We start from the raw sequence: 23,005 nt of genomic DNA on the forward strand, positions 1-23,005 counted from the left end.
GTTTAATTGAACAGTCAATTAAAGTTTGACTGTTCCTGCATCAGTGTGTGCATGGCACAGTACGGCAGGCCAATAAAACGCTAAAAGATTTGAAGCATTGACATTTTACTGTCCCACCTGAACCAAGCTAAGATCAAGTGTCCTGATAAGGAACAAAGCGACGCACAAAATTGTGATGCAAACGAGCATAAGGCACAGTAGAGTTTGAACAGCAGCATCAAATATTAAACAATCGCCCACCCTCTCCTTCACCAAAAACAGGGTAATGCAGTCAATGCTTGTTATAACGGCTCCATGTAGACATCTGCCTCCTAATTCATGACTACGAATATTTGGGGCATTTCCAAAAGGACGTGCTTAAAGACATGAACAGTAAATGAACAGACTGCACAGAAAAAAAAAAAAAAAACTATATAAGAATCAATGTACTTCTAAGTTTTTTTTCTTAGACTGTGTCTGGCAAATTTAGACATTTAGAAACTTGGCATGTAGGATGTACCATTTATTTCTTTTTGTGATTGGATCAAATTAGGGTATGTTTACACGACAATGATGTACTAAAAGAGGAAAGTTTTTTCTTTGCATTTTTCGTATACAGGTGACAACATTGTCAAAATGATCCCCGTACACACGGATCCACGAAAACTACTAGAAACACTATTATTCATGCCAGGCCAGTAGTTGGTGATGTCACTTTGTAAGGAAAAACTACGCAACTTATAGAGACTGAAAACACATATGCATGCGAATGACATCACCGTTTACACAAATTCAGGTTTTAATGTAGTTTACATGGAGATGATAATGGTATCGTTTTAAAAAACTTGCACTTTGAACACGTTTTCAAAAGTTTGCGTTTTCAGGCCCCCAAAACGGCGTTGTCATGTAAATGAACGCATAAAAAAAAAAATTCAGTTTTTAGTAGAAAACGGCATCATGTAAATGGCCCCTTAGACCACATTCAATGTCAATCTAAATTCAAATATCTATCTGGATATGATATAGATGGTAATGCTAGGTGTAAAGGGGGGCATTGTTTGTGTGCACTGACTTGTACTATTAATAATAACTAATGATACAGCATTATGCTGGACAGAGCTGTGTTTCTCAAAAGCATTGTAAGCCTGGCACCTGTGGTCTCTTCCATCTAATTATGCTTATAATGCTTTCGCAAAATGCAGTCCAGGTCATTTAAACAACTGATGTGTGGGCATTTGGAGATAATCTGTGTTAGCTGACAATCATCCACAGTTAGCCGATAAAGAGTAGTGTTATGAACTAAAAAGTTAAAAAATTTCCATTTTAACAATTATGTGCATATCGTATTTGCTAACATTTAATTGTACTTGGGGGACAATAGAACAAATTAACAGTCAATATTGAGAGCACACTAAGGAATATATCAAAAATATTGATATATATTGAATATTGTCAAAATCTGGAAAAAAGGAGATATAAATATTTAGTTATATCTCGCAGCCTTAGGTGAAACACCTCTTCATAAAAAAGAAAAAAAAAAGAAAAAAGAAAACAAAATATGTGACTGAGATTTCAACTTTTTACCCCTAAGTAGGGGTGTAACAATATATCGTGTCACAGTATATCACAATACAAAAATGCAACAATATTTATCGTGGACCGTGACAATCTGTATTGTGTGTAGTTCACCCAAAATGAAAATTACTTTAGTTTACAGTGTTTTAGTGTCAGTACTACATTAAACTACTATATATAATGTTGAATATAATGTATAATAATGCAATAGGGGAATATTTGTGGGTCTTGGTAATGCCAAATGTCTTGTTACCAGTAAAAAGTGGCCAACATTATTTTAAATACACTGCTCAAAAAAATTAAAGGAACACTTTGAAAACATCAGATCTCAATGGGGAAAAATATCATGCTGAATATCTATGCTGATATAGACCTGGGTAATGTGTTAGGAACGAAAGGATGCCACATCATTTGATGGAAATGAAAATGATCAACCTACAGAAGACTGAATTCAAAGACACCCTGAAAATCAAAGTGAAAAAGTGACGCAGCAGGCTAGTCCATTTTGCTGAAATTTCATTGCAGCAACTCAAAATGGTACTCAGTAGTTTGTATGGCCCCCACGTGCTTGTATGCATGTCTGACAACGTCGGGGCATGCTCCTAATGAGACAACAGATGGTATCCTGGGGTATTTCCTCCCAGATCTGGACTAGGGCATCACTGAGCTCCTGGACAGTCTGAGGTGCAACCTGGTGGCGTCGGATGGACCGAAACATAATGTTCCAGAGGTGTTCTATTGGATTTAGGTCAGGCGAGCGTTGGGGCCATTCAATGATATCAATTCCTTCATCCTCCAGGAACTGCCTGCATACTCTTGCCACATGGGGCCGGGCAGTGTTATGCACCAGGAGGAACCCAGGACCCACTGCACCAGTGTAGGGTCTGACAATAGGTCCAAGGATTTTGTCCCGATACCTAATGGCAGTCAGGGTGCCATTGTCTAGCCTGTAGAGGTCTATGCTTCCTCCATGGATATGCCTCCCCAGACCATCACTGACCCACCACCAAACCGGTCATGCTGAACGATGTTACAGGCAGCATAACGTTCTCCACGGCTTCTCCAGAACCTTTCACGTCTGTCACATGTGCTCAGGGTGAACCTGCTCTCATCTGTGAAAAGCATAGGGCGCCAGTGGCGGACCTGCCAATTCTGGTGTTCAATGGGAAATGCCAATCGAGCTCCACAGTGCCGGGCAGTGAGCATAGGGCCCACTAGAGGACGTCGGGCCCTTAGGCCACCCTCATGAACTCTGTTTCTGATTGTTTGGTCAGAGACATTCACACCAGTGGCCTGCTGGAGGTCATTTTGTAGGGTTCTGGCAGTGCTCATCCTGTTCCTCCTTGCACAAAGGAGCAGATACCGGACCTTCTACGGCCCTGTCCAGATCTCCTAGAGTAACTGCCTGTCTCCTGAAATTTCCTCCATGCTCTTGAGACTGGGAAACACAGCAAACCTTCGGGCAGTGGCACGTATTGATGCACCATCCTGGAGGAGTTGGACTGCCTGTGCCTCTGTAGGGTCCAGGTATCGCCTCATGCTGCCAGTATTGACACTGACCCTAACCAAATGCAAAACTAGTGAAAAACAGTCAGAAAAGATGAGTAGGGAAAAAATGTCAGTGGCCTCCACCTGTAAAACAATTCCTGTTTTGGGGGTCGTCTCATTGTTGTCCATCTAGTGCACCTGTTGTTAATTTCATTAACACCAAAGCAGCTGAAACTGATTAACAACCCCCTCTGCTACTGAACTGACCAGATCAATATCCCAGGAGTTTAACTGACTTGATGCTATTCTCTGATTGAAAAGTGTTCTTTCAATTTTTTTGAGCAGTGTATATCTAGTTAGTGACAGAGTGCAAACATATTTGTCTAAAATAATTCTGTATTTTCAACGTTAGAATCATGAATATTTTTATTCTGGTGTCACCATTTTCCAGTGCATTGGGTTACCAGCACCAAGTCCAAGTCTATTCATTTCCACTCCCAATGTAATGCCAAATTTAGCATTTTAATCAACAGTATACTTTTTGTTAACCCTTTACCATATGTCTTGGGAGTATCACAATAATATCGTATTGTGAGTTCAATATTATGATATGGACCGAATCGTGGCGTGAGGGTATCATTACACCCCTACCCCTAAGTGAAGAACGAAAAGTAACTTCGCCATGAGTATATCTGGGCCTTAATCACTGCCTCTTTAGCCCTGCCCACTTGCACATTATATGGATGGACAAAAGAACTACTACTACAACAGACTGCTCATTTAAAGGGGTCATGAATTGAGAAATCAAATTTTCCTTGATCTTTTGACATATAACAGGTATTTGTACTATAAAAATATCCTGCAACTTTCAGAACTCAAAACTTCCTCGTCCAAAAACAGCTTTTATTGAAACCAAGATCCCAAAAAGACTTTCAGTATGATTTCAGTATGATGTAATAGTGTGACGAAAGACGGTCATGCAGAAGATCATCAGCGCCTACTTCTACATCATTGCCTCTTTAGCCCCGCCCAATTCACGTATGTCACATAGTAGTAAATACGAGAGAGATGTAAACACAGGATTACTCAAGCAAAAAAAATGATAGAGATGCCTCTGAGGATTACAAGACCTTTTGGAGTGCCAAGTTGTGGAAAAACACAGTCTTTACATTGCCTTCCTTGTGGACAACTTTATTGTTAAAGTTCCAGATTGCATCAGTAAAAACACTGTTTGTTTGTTCTCTTAATTTTAATGCGGATTCGATTTTAAATGAGGCACAGTTCGACGCAGGCTATTTAGAGAGACTAAAAGATGATGCAGTGCAGACTATAATGGATCCGACAGTAATGCGAGTAGCAATGTTTTTGCGATGTGTCACTATTGTTTTGTCTGTTACAGATTGTTTGAAATGTATCCACTTTACTATAAATGATGAATGATGAGTATAAGAATGACAGTGCGACAAACGATGGTACATTCATTCATAGTTTGTTTACACAAAACACCGCAAGTTATTGCCAACTATAACAGTGGTAACTCCAAGTACTTAAACTTTATTTGTCACAACCATATGTAATAATGTAATAAGCATATGTAATACGCATAAATATTTCACAGTTGGCAAACTACGCAACAAGATAAACATTTTTCTGTAGCGTCTTCGTTTCAACATTAATATAATGTAAAAAAATACAATACTACCTCACAAATACATAATGAATAAATATAAATAAAGATGATTACCAAGCTGTCGCAGACTGGAGTGTCCTTGGTATTTGAGGTGTAGGTTCGTCTTCTGATTCGGGTTTAGACTCTGGCTCCGACATGTATGGCGAACATCGGAAGTTTTCAAAACAATTCCACACGTGTAGTGGGGACGTTGAAAATTATTTTAATATGCAATACTGTTACCCAATTATAGCAGTGGGTGTTTACTTCCAAGTCTTGAATGCGGCACGCCTATCAAAACGGAGTGTTTCAAAGAGAGGGTCAAAAACAGGATAGAAAATAATCTATTACTTCTAAATTAGATGTTTTTTAGACGTACAAATCTTGCTAACATAAGTGGATCTCAAAGAATATTATATAAAAATGCAGTTCATGACCCCTTTAACTAAGTGTTCAAATCAAAGGGCTTTTTATCTCTGAATTATATTTTTGATGTAAAAATCCTACTAACATAAATGCACCTCAATAAACACTTAATTACTTCTTTAATTTATCTAAATACACTAAGAAAATATTTTTTTTTTGTCTATATTAACATTTTCCAAAACAACACTGGACCCCATTAACGTTTTATTGTATGGAAAAAAAAATGAGACATTTGCATACAGGAAATAAATGCATACAGGTGATGATAAAAATGTAATTTTTGGGTGAACTATCACTTTACAGCAAACGATATGCAGTGTGTTAGAAAGACATGCAACGATTGTAATTAATTAAAAAAAAAAGTTTATGGCAGCAGCACCTGTGACGCTAAATTTTATCCACACGTTACTATACTCATTACTTAAAAAGAAAGAAAACAGACATTGTTATTGGTTATATAAGCTGCTTCAAAGTTAATGAGAGGATGGAGAAGTGGGAATTTGGCAGCGTATACTGGGTTGAACTGAGCCAAGGCACAAGCATCTGCTCTGGTGTCTCCGTCCCTGCTGCGGGAAGAATGTGGCTGTAGATCTACAGATGGATGACATGGAAGCAAGGTCAAGCAACTGCTAGAGACAGAGATGTCTAAGATGTTCTTTATAGGTAAGGTATGTACAAGTGTAAGTTATATGAACAGGCAACTTCAGGTAAACCAACTGGAGGTTCATTTCCTCTTGACCAGTGTAAACCAGGCATGTCTAAGACAGCCTGTGGAGAAGTCCAGTTTAGACTGCTAGATAATTTGCAGGGGTGGGGGGGGAGGGCAAAAAACAACCAAATGGCACTCTGAATGTGAGACTCGTAATTGTTTTTATTAAAGTTCACCATCAGAACGTTGCCAAGCTAACCGCATCAGCGTTCCCTCAAGACTTTGTGAGACTATGAGAGGTAGACTTGGTCCCTCTATGGGGCGCTAAGGACATAACCCCCAGGAAGAAAATGTTGTATATTTTAAAGTTGAAGTTAAATGCAATCATTCTGGTGCTCTTTGAGAGCACCAATTAGGCCTAGTCCTCATGTACACAGGTATTTTTATAAACTGAGTTTATCGCGTCCACATGAAAACACAAAAACACGCTATGAAGCGTGGTCAAGAGCATGCCAAACCAACAGGTGGCGATATAACCCTAACCATGAAGCCATGTTGACTAATCAGAAGCCTGGAAAAAAACATTATTACTGGTTGCGGTTCTGACGTCACAAGCCAAAATCTCCGGTTTCACTAGCATGAAAACAGTGCAACCGGAGTTTCTAAAAATCTTCATCCAGGCAGAGTTTTCAAAAAAGTTCAGTTTCAGTGACCAGATATTGTGTTTGCGTGTGGACGGACGGCCAAACCGCATAGAAAAAGCTGCGGTTATGAAAATGCCCGTGCTCGTGTGGACAGGGCCTTAGACTACTTTAGCACCATAATCTGAGGGCACATGAGAAAGTTGGTAACAGCACCATGAGATCTGAAAATTTCTATATTTGTTCATTACTTTTGAATTTTTTGTCAGAAAACCATTTAAATTGTGATTTTTTTTTTTTTTTTTTTTAAACGCTTTGACATTTTGGCACAAAATTTGGTAGGGATCATTGACAGAATGTTCAGAAGGTACCTGAGAAGTTTGACGACAGTGCCACCAAGCGTTCAATAGATATAAGGCTTTTAACAGAAACACTTTTGAAAACATTGTCAAATTAATTCTCTCAGTGCCGTAACCTTCCTTGGTTTATGCCAATTCTGATGATATATCAAATGTCAGAGTACTTATAGTACATTTTCTTAGTCAGGAGTTGATATGACAGAAATAAACAGTATTAAATAAAAATTATTTTATTTTATAGTACAACTGTTAAATTTCAATACTAATATTTACATTTTAATTTCTTCATTTACAGACATTAAACCATCAAGCTTTTATTTTGGTGGGAAACTGCAGGGAGCCCTTAAAGTGTCACGAAACCCCCCGTTTCAGCCATAGACTGTTTCAGCACTGGTCTTTCACACCTCAAATCTCAAAAGACTCAAGAAAGAGGTGTGTTAAGCCCTGTTTCCACTGCAGGAACTTTCCTCAGGAACTAGGGACTTTGGGGTGGTACTCTGTGTGTTCCGACTGCAGGAACCAGGGTCTAAATGAAGTTCCGGGTAAAAAAAATCTCCCCGCAAAACGTACTACCTCATGAGCAGGGACATTTTCAAAGTTCAGGAACTTTCGGTGGTGGGACTTGGGTGCTGAACATGCTGATTGGTTGAATTCACACAGCATTTTGATTGTTTGACTACACACAGCATTTTATTTCAACCACCATTTTTAAAAGTCTGCTGCGGTGCGTGCAGTAAGAGTTGTTTGCTATTCGAATCAACATTGGAGTTTAAAAATATATGACAACGAGCTTTATTAAGCTTATATGTGGAGGACGAAATCCAGCGTGAACTGGAAAGTCACGCGCAGTCCTACGACACCGGACTTATCTTCACAGTACTTTAGACCGCTATGGAAATGCAGACAGCAACAAGTCTGGGGGGGGTAGTTCCTGGGATAAATTGTTCCGAGTAATTTCAGTGGAAACGAGGCTTTAGTGTAGAGGGGAGAAGACGAGGGAGAACATCCAATAAAACACAGACCTACAAGTGCTACAACACAGTCAGTATACAGAATAATGAATATTAAAATGTAAGTGGGTGAAAAAAATTGTTTGGGGGGGCACTTTGCTGCATTTTTATAAAAAAATATAAACCCATGACAACAAAGCTCTGTTTACGCAAGTAATCCATTGAGCTATTGCATTCATGATCAGACATACCACTGTATAATACACATTTATTTCACTTTAAGAAGACGTGATTGAATATGTGCACATACACGGCGCTGGTTCACGTTTGAAGCACTAGAGTAGATGAAATATGCCCATAAAAACTTTTAAAGGCCCTTGATTCCTGTCCGGATATTAACTGATCCGCGTTGCGACTGTTGTTAAACTCATTGCGGTGTTCAGCGCAGAAAACGCTCTCATGCTCGTTACGTGTGTACATGTGAAATGCTTTTTACAGACTTTTTTATTGGTAGGTAGCTAAATGCACGCAAGGGAATGCAACGTCACTGAAAGACAACAGCGTTGAGTTGAGAGTTGAGTTGACAGAGATGAATGAACAGACCAGAAACAGCCTTTCGTGACATTTGAATTATCTGGTGTAATGCGATCTCATGCAGAATACAGCACAGTGACTGGAGTGAACGAGTTTCTTCTCAATAATGTGCACTGTGCCACTTAATGAACCAAGATGCTGCAAAAATAAATTTTGCGTGTGCTTCACTACGAAACATGCAGCGCGTGTATTTATATAATTAAATCGCAGCCTTTGCAATTAAAAAAAAAAAAAAAAAAAAAAAAAAAAAAAAAAAAAATCACACCAAGCAATATCACAATTCCTATTTAATGTTCGTATGTCGTGCAGCCTTAAGCCCTATTCGGACGGGATTAGTTTTACATGGGGAGGTGGGGTAAAGTAATTATTACCAGAGCTTCTCAGTGATTTTAGTCCCGTCCGAATGTGCCATCTCAGTAATCATTACGGACAATGTCAGTAAAGATTACGGCGACTTTTACCTTCTGTAAAAAGGTCCGGAAAAATTACCTCAGGTAATACTAATCCCGTTCGAATAGACCCGCTGTAAATATCTATGGTAAAATTCTGTCATTTCCTGTTTAGAAGTAGTTTTCCGCACGTTTTTCAAGCATGGAAGCACTTGAAGACACATTCAGTTGTGTTGTAGGTGGTGGGACAAGTCTGTGGCAAACCTCAAGTATTTTCCACATACCATTCAGAGCAAAAAGAAGATCGAAAGCACTTGTCAGAGGCACAAAACTAATTTTAGCTTTAGCTAAGTGCCTATTACCATCAGAATCCAATCAGAATTTAACTAATAAATCATTTGACCGGATCTAACTGTTATATTTAGTTTACATATTTAGATTATGTGTGTTTGCGCACATGGTATCAGGAAGCAACATATACCCACATGACGACAGGGAGGTGACGGCGGTGCATAAATCGAGTTACCCCTCCCACCTTTGCTGGTTTTACTAAGATGACTTATCCTGTGCGAATTGGCCATTAATATTACAGACGTCCTGTGGTAAAATTACATTACTCCACCACCCCATGTAAAACTAATCCCGTCCGAATAGGGCTTTAGACTAAACTGTTTTTGTGTGTCATTCACCGAAATGTAAATTTAGCTGCAGCCAAGTGGCTTTGCGTGACCCACCTTTTCCCACTCTGCGACCCACAGTTTGAAAACCCGTGCCATTGAACATTTCACAACTTCAAAAGTAACTTTAAACACGTTATATATCTGGCCATTTCTTACAATGATACCTTAACATTAAGGAAGGTTTAGAGACTGCCGTTGCGCCTTCGACTTAAGTCTATTTGACATTGTGAAACCTAAGATCTTTGAGTAGTGCATTCTTTTGTTTTTATTATTATTATTAGGGGCCAAATCGTCTCAGCCTCAGACGTCACGCCCACGGACCACTGGCTGAACGTCTGATGCATATGGCACACTTAACTGGAAACACTTCAAGATTGGTTGAATTATATAGGATGTCCGGGAGACGTGTGTGTCATGTTCTTTAATGGTCCGCCTACAAACAAAGATGCCATGATGCCAAACCCCCTCATGGAAGAAGAGCGCCGTCATGTTTACAACTGTGACAATGAGCGCTTATCGGGATCATCTAAACCTGGATTTTCAAAAGTATGTGAAGTATGTAAAGTTTACGGCATGGACTCTTTAAAATATGTCCAAGAGTTTTACACACCGGTCTGTTAATGTAGGGACACTGCCATTAAGTTTTTATGCCCCTAAACATGACGCAGAACAAAATGAACTGTGATTGGTTGCTTTACATGTCAGTCAGACGGCCTCATCCAATCAAATTACCTCATATTTCGCGGTCAAAACTGACTGCATCCACACAAGCCAGCAAATCACGCTACATTAGTGCTATTCTCAACAATATACCTTTTTTAGCACTTACTAGCATTAAGAACAAATTCAGACAGACTGTCCATAGAGATTTAAGATTAAAACTTTCTTCGATACAAAAACATACCCTGTGTGAGTTCTTGTTTTTAATGTTGATCATATATTATACGAGCAAGAATGCAATGTTTCCCGAATATCCACACGTTTTCAAATATGACATTGATTTTATACAATTTTAACAGTTCAACATACAAAAGGGTAATATTAAGCGATGTACAGTATTTTTGTTTTATTTTGCAATGAAATAATAGCTACAACGAAAGACACAGCAGAACTGCAGCACACAGCGGTGTTTCGTGAAAAAATCTGCGGCTTTGAACAAATTGTGAGTCAATGATTCAAGGACCCATTCATAAATGCAGCCACTCGCTTTATTACTGAACGAATGCATGACTTGATGACTCATTTATAAAGACTAACTTACCGCCACCTACTGGTGGTTAAAATGTAATATTTAAAAGTATCACTTTGTTTTTACCATCACTGCATATTTCTCTTTTGAACATTTTTTTATTTAAAACATTATTTATTTTATAAAAGGTATTTATAAAGGTAAAAAATGCCCTGGAAAAATCAATTTTAGGGAGCAAATATTGTCCCTTAATGGAAAAGGTGTAACTGCAGTTTAAGTGGAAAAGAGGGGGGCCTTAAATTTGATAAAACTGAATTTAAGATTTAAGACTTTTTAAAGACCCACGGGGACCCTGCACTTTCATAGGTTAGTGAATGAAAGAAAGAAATCCTTTTTATTTTCCCAAAAAAATAAAAAATAACCAGTTTGAACTAGAACATCATCCCCCCCTCAAAATTCACTCCCTCTATTCGGTCCCTCTGATTTTACAATTCATTTGTCATAGGTGCGACCAGTTAACTCCATAGCGCCCAATATTTTCCACATTTGTTTACCCCTGTTCTTGACACAGATTTTATCTAATATTCACAGGTTTGGGTGGGGACATTGTCCTCAACATGACAAACATATTTCCTGTTGGCCATTATTAGCTCTGCCCAACCGGAAGTCAGCCATTTTGGAATGTCTGAAAATGGAATGCTGTAGAAATTGAAACACTCCCCCTATGGTAGACTCGGTGCTACACAGCCTAAAAGCATATATTTTTTGAAGAAATTGAAGACCTTGCCTTAAAATGTAATGCCTAGCTAAAAAAAAAAATAATAATAATTTTAATGGCCTTAAAATCGGGAGTTTCTAATTTCAAACTTTTAAGACTTTAAAGGAACCCTGTACTTGCACCAAACCTAGGTAAAATCATGTCAATGCACTGAAGATGCTAAATTGCGAAGGAATTTTTGATATCTCGAACGGTGTTGCCATACTGATGCAATAAACACCAAAACAAAAGGGAAACAGGAAGTGTCCTATATCATATTAGTGCATCATGTGATTTACATCAAACTTAACACACGTTTGGCTTTGTGAGTTGATCACATTGATATAGCTAGTGCGGGTCACAGTTGTAGCGCCACCTACTGCGGGAAGGATGTCTGTCATTTTTAGCAAAATTTGAAATATCCCTATTCTTTGAATTGCTTCAAATCTTTTTATTATCTGTATTATATTACTTTATGTCTCAAATACACAAACATTCTTTTCATCCTTTTTTATATATAATCATGTCTTTTTGAGGTACTTGGCATGTTTGAATTTTCATGATCTTTCTCACTCACGTCAGACTCGTCTGCCATTAGGACTAGGCAATGGTTCATACATGGGCATGTAGAGGGGGCTCTATAACCAGCTGGATCCCTCGTTATTATTATTATTATCATCAGTAGAGACGGAGCACAATTAATGTGGAGATCTGAGTCACAAAAATCAGATTTGGGCCACTTATGCCTGCGAACACAGTCTTTAACACCCATGTGTAAACACTGTGGCGCTTTCAAAACATTATATTTCTAAACCTAAAAATTCTGGGTCAACCAATAGTTTGGGGTGGGACAATGTTAACTAAACAAATAGAAAGGGAGCTGGGCTAGTGCTGCTAGTGGTGCAGCAAAAACACCACTTTTTAAAAGGATAGGTCCTTTAGAGAAGTTTTTCAGAGAAATTAAATCAAGATGCAGTCATATGTTAAAACAGGAAATCCTCATATTTTGGTAATAAATCTAATTAGAAGCCCAAATCAAAAACCCCGGAAAATAAATAAAGCTTGAATAAGTCATTTCATGATATGAATGGAGACACATTAGAGAGAGAAAAGCAGAATTTCAAAGATGTAGCATACCTAGTAAGGGTGTACTCCCTGAGTCCTGAGTGCAGGTTCATGGCAGAAAATGTACCTATACATCCCCTTAACCGCTTGTCCCGGCCGATTTTCCAAGTGACAAACAGTGGGCTGGTGGAAAAGAAAAGAACACCTATTAACACCTAAAATCAGGACTTAAAAAATTGACAGTTAAAGCAGGACATTAAAGGGATAGTTCGCCCAAAAATTTAAATTCTGTCATCATTTACTCATTGTATGGGATTCAGGTTTGGAACAATTTGAGGGCGAGAAAATGATATCAAAATTTTCATTTTTGGGTGAACTATTACTTTAAGTGTGAACATTCTGCAAATACAGTATAATGTATACCCACAAAACAAAATCTCATTCTAGAATCATAGAAGGAGGTAAAAACCAATCAATCATTTAAAAGCCAGAGTCTGTTCGGCTTCCAGTAAAATCACATACAAAAGGGCTTTGCACCCAAAATGAGGGTTGAGATCCAAATCTGGTACAAAACAGATGACACTTGCCCAATTCTTGCTTAATACATTACCCAAGATACCAAGGAGATAGAAAAAGACATATAATCATTTTATCAACTACAGAGGACACTGTATTAAAGGTGCAGTAAGCGATTTCTGAGAAATTCTGATGAGAAAAATGGAAATCAACACAAACAATTTTGTGAATATTTGCTATATGTCTGCTCTGTGTATGTGCTGAAAAAAATATTGTGTTTTTACATAGTCCTTGTTGTGTAAATAGGAGAAAAAACAAAGTTGATTGGACAAATTCACAGTGCACCAAAACACTCTTGTAGTCAATCATTTACCATACATTTAAACCTCTCGGATTCCATCAAAAATATCTTAATTTGTGTTCTGAAGATGAAAGAAGGTCTTACAGGTTTGGAACGACATGAGGGTGACAAATTTAATTTTTGGGTGAACTAACCGTTTAAGTTCCGTCATATTATTCAATTACTTTTACCTTTTTAGTTTTGTTGTTGTTGTTGTTGTTTTGTTTTGTAGTGTTGGTATCGAGGTATTTTAGTCAGGTATCATATCGAAGTCATAATTTTGGTATTGTGACAACATTAGCATTAATGGGTCAAGTGTTGGATGAAAAAATAAAATGCATCTTTAGCAATTTCTTAAAAATTCTGGATCAGTTGCAGAGGCTTGACAGTACATGCTGGAAGGCCTACCAAGAGAGCTTTACTGTAGGCAAATGTGTTTTGGCAGCCCACTCCCTGGATGTGTTATGGTCCAAGATGGAAAAACAAACATGATGGACCAACTCATGTGAACCAACAAATGCAATATAGTGCAAAAGATGGTGTTTTATTACATCACACAACATATGTCAACCAACTGGTAATTATACTTGAATGTATACGCATGCGTGTGTATGCAATGTGAGTTTATTGTAGCAGGACAATGAGTGCATTGAATTTGAATGAACAAGTGCTACTGGTCTCGTGTGCATCTGGACCATGGTGGTAACAGAGGAGAGGCAAATTAAAAATTGTGTGCTTGTCAGAGCCAGCGCCATCTTACCACCAGATAATGCTTCTCTCTTCACAATTAAAATAGTCCAGCCTGGATAGAACAAATGTTTGGACAAGGAGTTGTGTAGCATGCTCCATTAGGAAGAGCCTGATCTTCCTAATGTTTTATAAGGCAAATACGCAGGACTGGGACACGTAGATGGAGAAGAGAAGTGGTCCAAGCACTGAGCCCTGAGGTACCCCAGTAGCAAGATGTTGCGAATTAGACACCTCACCCCTCCAAGACGCTCTGAAGGATCTACCTGAGAGGTAAGACATGAACCACTGGAGTGCAGTTCCTGAGATGCCCTTTGTCATGAGGGTTGACAGAAGGATCTGGTGGTTAACTGTCAATAGCAGCAGACAGATCCAGCAAGATGATTTGGAAGCTGCTCTTGCCAGTCTCAGAGCTTCAATAACTAAGTGCAGTGCAGTCTCAGGTTGAGTGGCCGCTTTTGAAGCCAGACTGGTTGCTGTCTAGGAGGTTGTTCTGTATAAAAAAAGTAGAGAGTTGATTGAACACAACTCGCTCAAGTGTCTTTGCAATGAATGGAAGAAGGGATACCAGTCTGTAGTTTTCTAAAAGTGCTGGATTTAGAGTGGGTTTCTTAAGCAGTGGGGTTATCCAAGCCTGCTTAAATGCTGTGGGAAAGGTACCAGTGTGAAGAGAGGTGGTGATAATGTGAGCGAGTGCAGGTACAACTGAAGAAGAAATGGCTTGAAGGAGATGAGTGGGGGTAGGATCAAGCGGACAGGTAGTAGGGTGATTTGAAAGTATGAGACTTTCGCCTCCGAGAACGGAGAGAAGGAGAGGAGAGTAGGAGTGGAGAGTGTGTGTGTGTTTGCCGTTGAGATGTGTTTGTCAGTTTGTGATGTGGAGTATTGGCCTCTGACAGTTGTTGTTTTACTTATGAATAATGTGGCAAAGGTGTCAGCTGTTAGAGTTGATGAAGGGAGGGGGGACAAAGAGAGGAAAAGGTTTTAAAAAGCATGCACGAGTCAGAAGAATTGTTCATTTTTTCGTGGTAGTATGTTGTTTTAGCAGTGGAGACATTTGCAGAGAAGGAAAAGGGGAGTGACTGATAAAAACTAAGGTAATAGGAAATCAGCAAAAGGGGGCATATACACCGATGAGCCATTACATTATGACCATCCCCAGCCTAGACCAATTAGTGTGTGCCTGGCAACTGAACAGTGCCGCAGGTGCAGTTCACAGAGCAGTATACCACCCGAGGACCAGCTTTCAGTTAGTAGAGCGTTCGGTGTCAGAATGGGAAAAGCTGCCAAGTTATCGGAGTTTGATAAAGAACAAATTGTGATGGCACGGCGCCTTGGAACTTCAATCTCAGAAATGGCGCGCCTTGTAGGTTGTTCACGTGCCGTTTACGTTTCTTGGGATACTTCAGGCCCAATTAAAAAGCACCCATTCATGGCAACTGTATTCCCTGCCAGTAATGGCCAATACCAACAGGATAATGTGCCATGCCACACTTTCAAAATAGTCAAGGAGTGGTTCGAGGAACGTGGTGGTAAATTTCTGCTAATGCCTTGGCCTGACATGAACTCAATCAACTTGGAAAAGTGAATTTGCGCTACATCACCACCACCCCACAATATACGGAAACTGGAAGACTTTCTGTTGACATTATGGTATCAGATACACCAGAAGACTTATCGCCACCACATCGAATCAATGCCTCGCCGCGTGACCGCTATTTTGTGGGCTAAAGGGGGTCCTACATGTTATTAGATAGGTGGTCATAATGTAATGGCTCATCGGTGTATGCTCATATGTGACTATCAAATTGGAAAAGCTGTCCAGAGCTGGAAAGACGTTAGAAAGCAAGAAGTCCTTAAAACGGATGCTGATGTTGCTTCACATGTACATACTTTATACTTATTGTAGTAATTACAATAACTGGGTAATAACTAGTTACTAGTCCTGAACCTACCCCTAAACCTAATCTTAACCCATGTTATTACCTTATATTATTCAGTACTTTCTTCGTAAGTATGCTGTAAGTACATTGAAAGGGAAAGTATTGTAAAATAAAGTGCAACCATAAAAATCACTAGCTGCTCATTGCAAAGTCCTGCCTAATTAAAAGCTCAACCAAGAATCACAGAAATAAGCCAGGCTTCCAGGTAGGAAGTGCAGTGATTTAAATCTTAATGTTCAATGAATAATCGGTAGTAAATTATATGCAAATACAGTTCATATGTAAACTACAGTAGTGTAAACTTCAGGAATGGGGGGGAAAAAATGAATCTCTGATGCATCAACATTCTTAAAAATTTCAAAAGAATTTCAAAATCAATTCTGACCGCAGCAGCACATCGCGATGGCATTCATGTGTGTGATAGAGACAGCCATATTCTGCATGCTGCCAATTTAACACACACAAAAAAAAGTATTTAAACTTCCATAAAGTTTGAAAAGGTTGAAGTGAATTACAAAGAAAAATCACAGGCTTCACAGTACATATGGAATGCAGATCCTCTACTTGGCTCCTAAACTATGAAATAGGCTTCCTATTACTGTTTGGAATGCAGAAAAACTCAGTTTAAGTCTTTTAGGGTCTTTTTTTTTTCCTGTCAAGCATACACCTAATTCGTTCATACTTTACAGCTCACGATTGTATGGTGTTATTCAGGTCTGCTGAAACCAAAAACACCTCTCATTTCACACACCTGCTTTAAAACAATTGAATAGCATCTACACTAATATTAGTCTTTTTTGCATTCTTTCCTACCCTCAGGATACTCATCCACTCTAATGTTCAATCCTGGATGGACCTCAAAGACTCCTACAACTTAATCTAACAGTTCAATCAATGTAGTAACATATCTACTTAATTATTGACATTCTATTTGGACTGTATAGCCAGAGGAGAACTGCCTCCTTGGTGTTGCCCGGTTTCTCCCAACATTAACATGTTAAATGCTAAGGAGAACAGATGAGTTTTCAAAAAAGACATAAAAACTCATAAAGAAGGTGCTACTCTAATCTGTACAGGCAAGCTATTCCACAATCTACGCCACCATCACAGAAAAAGCTCTATACTCTCTGCGTTTCAGCCTCAAGCAAGGGACTACAAGTAAGCTTTGGTCACCAGATCTTAAACTTCTGGAAGGGCTGTAGGGACACAGTAGTTCAGAGAGATAAGGAGGAGCTAAATTATGTAAGGATTTATACACGAATAGGAGAATCAGAGCAGAATGGGAGTGGCATGGTTATTCTTGCAACCTTTCTTGAGAAATCTGGCAGCAGCCCTTTGGACCAATTGAAGACGAGCCACCTGGGACTTAAATATATATTGCAATACAACGAATTGCAATAATCCAGACAAGAGGTTATGAATGCATGAATAGCCATCTCAAGAGTTTTCCCAGCCAAAAAGTGTTTTATTTTTGATAGCAAGTGCAGCTGAAAGAAGCTAAAGGCAACAATGGAGGAAATGTGTTTATCTAATATTAGCCGACTACAGAGAACACCAAAATTTCATACTCGTTGGCAATAAAAAGAGACCGATTTCTGAAGTCAACGTTAATGACCTCTGAATTGTTGGAAGATCCAAAGACTATGACCTTGGTCTTAGATTAATTTACAGATTAATTTACAAAATTACTGGCTAACCAAAGCTTACCTTAGATTTCTATTAGATCTCCCGCTGACTATGATGTCTTTAATTCTTTGCATGTAATGCGTTTCTTTTGTGCTTGTACTATTTGCTTGCATTTTCATGACTTACCACAAGAGGGGAAAAAAATATAAAGAGATGGATTATGGTAGTCAGCAGCTCTATGAAACTTCATCACAAACTAGTTTTTTTGTTGTTGTTGTTTTTTGTAATTTGCGTGTGTAATAACACATACATGCATAGAATGGCGATATAAAAAGATTCAAAACAACCCTGTTAAAATGTAAGTTTTTTCAGATGTAAAAATACGAATTTATAATAAAATAAGCAGCAAAAATATGAATTTATAATAAAATAAGCAGCAAATATAGCTGCAAGTGGCAGAAATGGCCCACGTGGATGATTAGCGAACCATTTGAAATCTATCTTTGATGTGTTTTTCCAATCCATCTTGAATCTTCACTGACAGTTGGGGTTTGATGAAGCAGGTTACAGCAACACACAGGGGTCAAAAGGGGCAAATGACTCCTTCTCTCACTCTTACAGTTAAAAAGAGAAAAAAAAAACTGATTAAACATTTAAATTTAGATGAATAGCAGGTCATAGTATGTCATAAGACAATTTCAAATAAATGAGAAGATATCATTTTCAGCTCAAAACTTTAAAGCACTAAAGGCTCTTATTTTTATAATTTATTTATTCTATATTTCTGGCCTTGTAAAACCTTTTAAACTGTGTATTTGTGTGAACTGTTGTGTTGCCCCTGCAAACATCACTAATAAGAAAGATTTCTTAAATCCCAACATCGATCTTTTAGTCTGCTGTTTTTTAGTTGGTGCATGTTTGTAGAGCACCTTTCATTCAATAATGAATGAACATCAGAAGGTATGCTGAAAGATAAGAGTACAAATCTGTGCCCCTAATTGATTGATATTAAATACACATGGGTCTAATTAAACTTTAAAGTTGTTGAAATATTTTTCAATTTCATGTTTTTGCTTTACTTCAATTTATAATATCTAAAAATTTTGTATTGAACTATTTCATTAATAACAAATTACATTCCCTGCCTTTTAATTTTAAAAATTAATTGTTAATTAAGACACTTTCAAAGGAAAGTGTCATACTGTGTTCCTTCATGAGGCCGCTTGTGGTATTTTCTGCTACTAAATCTGAGCAAATCCTCTCAGTGACAAACTATAATAAATCCAAACATGAATCTCGACCTTATTGTTTGTGATTATGCTTGTTGAATAAATGCACTTATGCAACCTCTCTGCTACAATACAAAGGAAAATTTGAACACAATATGAAATTTGAATTAATATTAGGCATTTCTAGGACTGCCCTCTAATAGTCTACCAAGTTTTGCATGATATACTGGTACTAGAAATGTTACAACGTCGGTTGTGAACAAACAGTTAGGAAATAAGTTGCATGTGTAACAGTATATTGGATCCGCGCATTCAGACTTAAAGTGACAGCAGCCTAATATTCCTGCTGCTGTTTGTGTCATTAGTGTTAAAGGGTTAGTTCACCTGTAAGACCTTCGTTCATCTTTGGAACACAAATTAAGATATTTTTGTTGAAATCCGAGAGCTTTCTGACCCCCCATAGACTGCAATGTTATTACCACTTTGAAGGCCCAGAAAGGTAGTAAAGACATCTTTAAAACAGTCCGTGTGACTACTGTGGTTCAACCTTTATGTTATAAAGCGCCGAGAATACTGAGAATGCGGTCTTCTGTGACATCTTAACGATCTGACATTATAGAGTATGTCCCTCACTTTACAAAAACCAAACAAAAACACATCCATTGAGTGCACTCCATACACTACGTGATGTAGTCTAGTAGGTTAGACTAGTGCGTGTGCATATTTAGAGTGCACGCTTTCACTACATGATTTAGTCTATTAAAATGCATTAAGAATGGCCCTAGAATTCAAGATAAGTGGCAAAAATGACAAGCAGTTTATATTAAGTGACTTACATTTTAGACACCAAATCGCCTGTTTCGCTCTATTTCGCCAACGAAAATAGTTCCAAACAAAGTCCACAGCATTGTTTTGCGTCTCTGAGCAACTCTTCCTGAATGAATCAGCCGTTTGAATGAATCGGTTGAATCGCAATGACTCGCTCATTAACAGTGATTCGCTGCCACCTATTGGCGGATTTAATTTCACATTTAAAGTATCTTTTCATTTTATAAATTTCAAACAACACTATTTAACATTTTATATTTTCAACATTTCACTTCAAAACATTATTTATGCATCAGTAACTGCTTTTGACAAACTTTAATAAAGTTTAATCTATAGTTATAGTTTTACATTAGATTACAATTTCTGTACCTGAAAATCTCCTGTTTAAGCCTACATAACCTGAAAAGCACAGTTTATTTTATGTTTATTCTGTTGCATTTATTTGTGCTATTTTAATTTGATTATTTGTTCCTATTTTATTACTTACTGTTTTCTTGTCTAACAATATTTAAAATTTAAGTGAGTTAATCTAGTAGCTTTTGGTGTCATAACCTTATTTATTAAGGTTACATGTATCAAAAACAACAAAAACAATAACTAGGCTTTTTTTATAGGCCCATTTTCTTTTCTTTTACTTTATTTTCATTGTAGGGCCAGTGAAAATTTTGGCAGGGCAAGTAAAAATATGAACCACTGGCCCAACCGGGCCAGTAGAAAAAATCCTTAGCGTTGAGCCCTGGAGTTTCAACAGGTATAACAAAAAGTGTTTGTGAAAAACATTGCTTACCCTGCCTTTAAGTGAACGTAAACAGCTGGGAGAAAATCGGATGTGTATCAGTATACTGGATCTGTGCTTTAGGTCTTAAAGTGACGGCAGCATAATAAACATGCTGCTGTCTTATCACTCACCAAAGCCATGCATTTCCAGAAATCGTATTAATTGTAAATAGTGTTCAATTTACTCTTATCAATACAATTGTAATCAATTCAATTTTTTGTATTGATTTACCATGTGATGAAGCTATCATAGTTGGTTAAATGAAATCCTACAGGCCTATTAGGTGAAGTGCAGGCTATTAAAGAAGACACGATATGTGAAATGGACTTTATTACAGTATTCCTTTTGATAATTTTATATATATATATATATATACACACACATATACATATATACATACATACACGCACACTAGGCTGCACCCTAATAGTCAACTAAACTAAAATTAGACCAAAATTATAAACATGTCGACTAATGGCTTAAATGAATGACTACTAGTCTACTAGAAAAATCTTTAGTCAGGAGCAGCCTTAATACACACACATTTCAAATGAGAATAATCATGATTAATAATCGCGATTATAATTTGAGCAAAACGATCTTGATTATCAGAGCCATAACTTACATCTTACGGCTGTACCCTTATTTGTAAAAGTATTTCCGTTTTTGCATAAAGGTTCATCCTGACAGTAAGCAAGTCTTCGTTAATCTTCATAAATTTCAATGACTATTTTTTCATTGCACATCAAATTCAATTCAAGGTCTATATTCAGATGTAAAGGGTTAGTTCACTCAAAAATGAAAATTCTGTCATTAATTACTTACCCTCATGCCGTTCCACACCCGTAAGACCTTCGTTCATCTTCAGAACACAAATTAAGATATTTTTGATGAAATCCGATGACTCGGTGAGGCCTCTATTGCCAGCAAGATAATTAACACTTTCAGATGCCCAGAAAGCCACTAAAAACATATTTAAAACAGGTCATGTGACTACAGTGGTTCAACCTTAATATTATAAAGCGACGAGAATACTTTTTTGCGCCAAAAAAAACAAAACAACAATATCTAGTGATGGCCGATATTAAAACACTGCTTCAGAAATCTTTTGTTTTGAATCAGTGGTACGGAGCGCAAAGTCACGTGATTTCAGTAAACAAGGCTTCGTTACGAGGCAGTGTTTCGAAATTTCAATAGTTCACGTGACTTTGACAGTTTGATACGCGATCCGTTATTTCGTTTTTTTTTTTTTGGCGCACAAAAAGTATTCTCGTTGCTTTATAATATTAAGGTTGAACCACTGTACTCACATGAACTGTTTTAAGTGAACTAACCCTTTAAGCCATATTCCAAATATGATGTGGAGTATGTCATTGTTTTTGTTTCCTAATAAGGATTTGCACAAGATTTTAAACATTGCACATTTTATCACAGAAGCATGAAAGACTTCAGACTGTTGTCAAGCTGTCATCAGATTATTGATCGCATTATTCTTTTTTTTTTTTTTTTTTTATTTACAGGATGTGCAAATTTTTTTTTAAAGAGTTCAGTTTTTTGGTTACGTTTGTAAGTTAATAAAATGTAATTTCTTTTGTAAAATGGGCACATAATATCAGAATATTAATATATCAAACAAAATACTCCAGAATCAAATCGAAATGTAATCGTCTGACAGAATTTTTTTAAAAGGTGTCTGCAAATAATTGTCTATGGCCAAATAACAGTTGATTATTAAGACAACTGTTTCATTTTTTTTTTTTTTTCAATGCAGCAACATAATGAAGTTGTATATATTGCCTAAATACATGCATATGTGTGCACAGTCAAAATCGGGTCAGTGTTGCTATCATCAACAGCAGAGGGAGGAACTGCAGTGAAGATATTCATTCATTGCCTAGTTCGACGAACCCTGACTAACCGGATAAGATAAACATTCCTTTAACGCGCTTAAAGAAAATCTCTCGAACTGTAGCTCGAGTAAAAATCTATGTATTACCACACACATATATAATAATGTTCAACATACCAATTGTCATCGAAAAAAGCTTACCTGAAAGGGTCTTAAATAATAAAGATTAAGTGTTTGGCAAGTGACAAAAAAAAACAAAAAAAACAACTGAATATTGAACTGTTGGTGATTTAACATTTAACAAGTGAAGTGATATTTTGTGTCCTGACATTACTTTATTGCTAACTTGACTGAACAATACTGTAAGAGCTTTCAAATTCTGAGGTGAACGTAAACAACTCTTTGGTTTTGTTAGCTTACTAGCTTACTTCAGCTAACCACCGACAGCTTGGAATCAAAACGAAATATTACTCAGTGTTTTCTTGAAAAATCTAACGAATTAAGAAACGAAAGGGAACTGAGAGTAAATAAACAGGGGAAAAAGGCAAATATTCGCCGAAATGTGAATCGAGTGAGCTGGCTAACATAGCTTAGCATGTTAGCTTGCAGAGAGTCTTGAATAAAGAAGAGCAGGCTAACACCCATTTAATCTCTTCCAGAGGGAAAAAAAAAATACATCAGCTATTCTTAATTATCGGACACATGATCAACAGTTTCACTTCCAATCTTCTAACTTAAA

The 23,005-nt window shown here is 37.5% G+C and overlaps 1 protein-coding gene and 1 long non-coding RNA gene across 2 annotated transcripts in view; one reads left to right on the top strand and one right to left on the bottom strand.

Moving 5' to 3' along the window:
• The window catches only part of LOC127504122 (uncharacterized), a 1,137,365-nt gene that overhangs the window by 1,051,490 nt on the left and 62,870 nt on the right, over positions 1-23,005 (top strand). The window lies entirely within an intron of this gene.
• The window catches only part of ammecr1 (AMMECR nuclear protein 1), a 48,393-nt gene that overhangs the window by 22,875 nt on the left and 2,513 nt on the right, over positions 1-23,005 (bottom strand). Inside the window, exon 2 of the mRNA XM_051878539.1 lies at positions 12,483-12,593. Within this exon, the coding sequence (XP_051734499.1) occupies positions 12,483-12,593 (111 nt within the window). The remainder of the gene's footprint in view (positions 1-12,482; positions 12,594-23,005) is intronic.

The sequence above is a fragment of the Ctenopharyngodon idella genome, chromosome 21 (assembly GCF_019924925.1).
Source record: "Ctenopharyngodon idella isolate HZGC_01 chromosome 21, HZGC01, whole genome shotgun sequence".
NCBI lineage: Eukaryota > Metazoa > Chordata > Actinopteri > Cypriniformes > Xenocyprididae > Ctenopharyngodon > Ctenopharyngodon idella.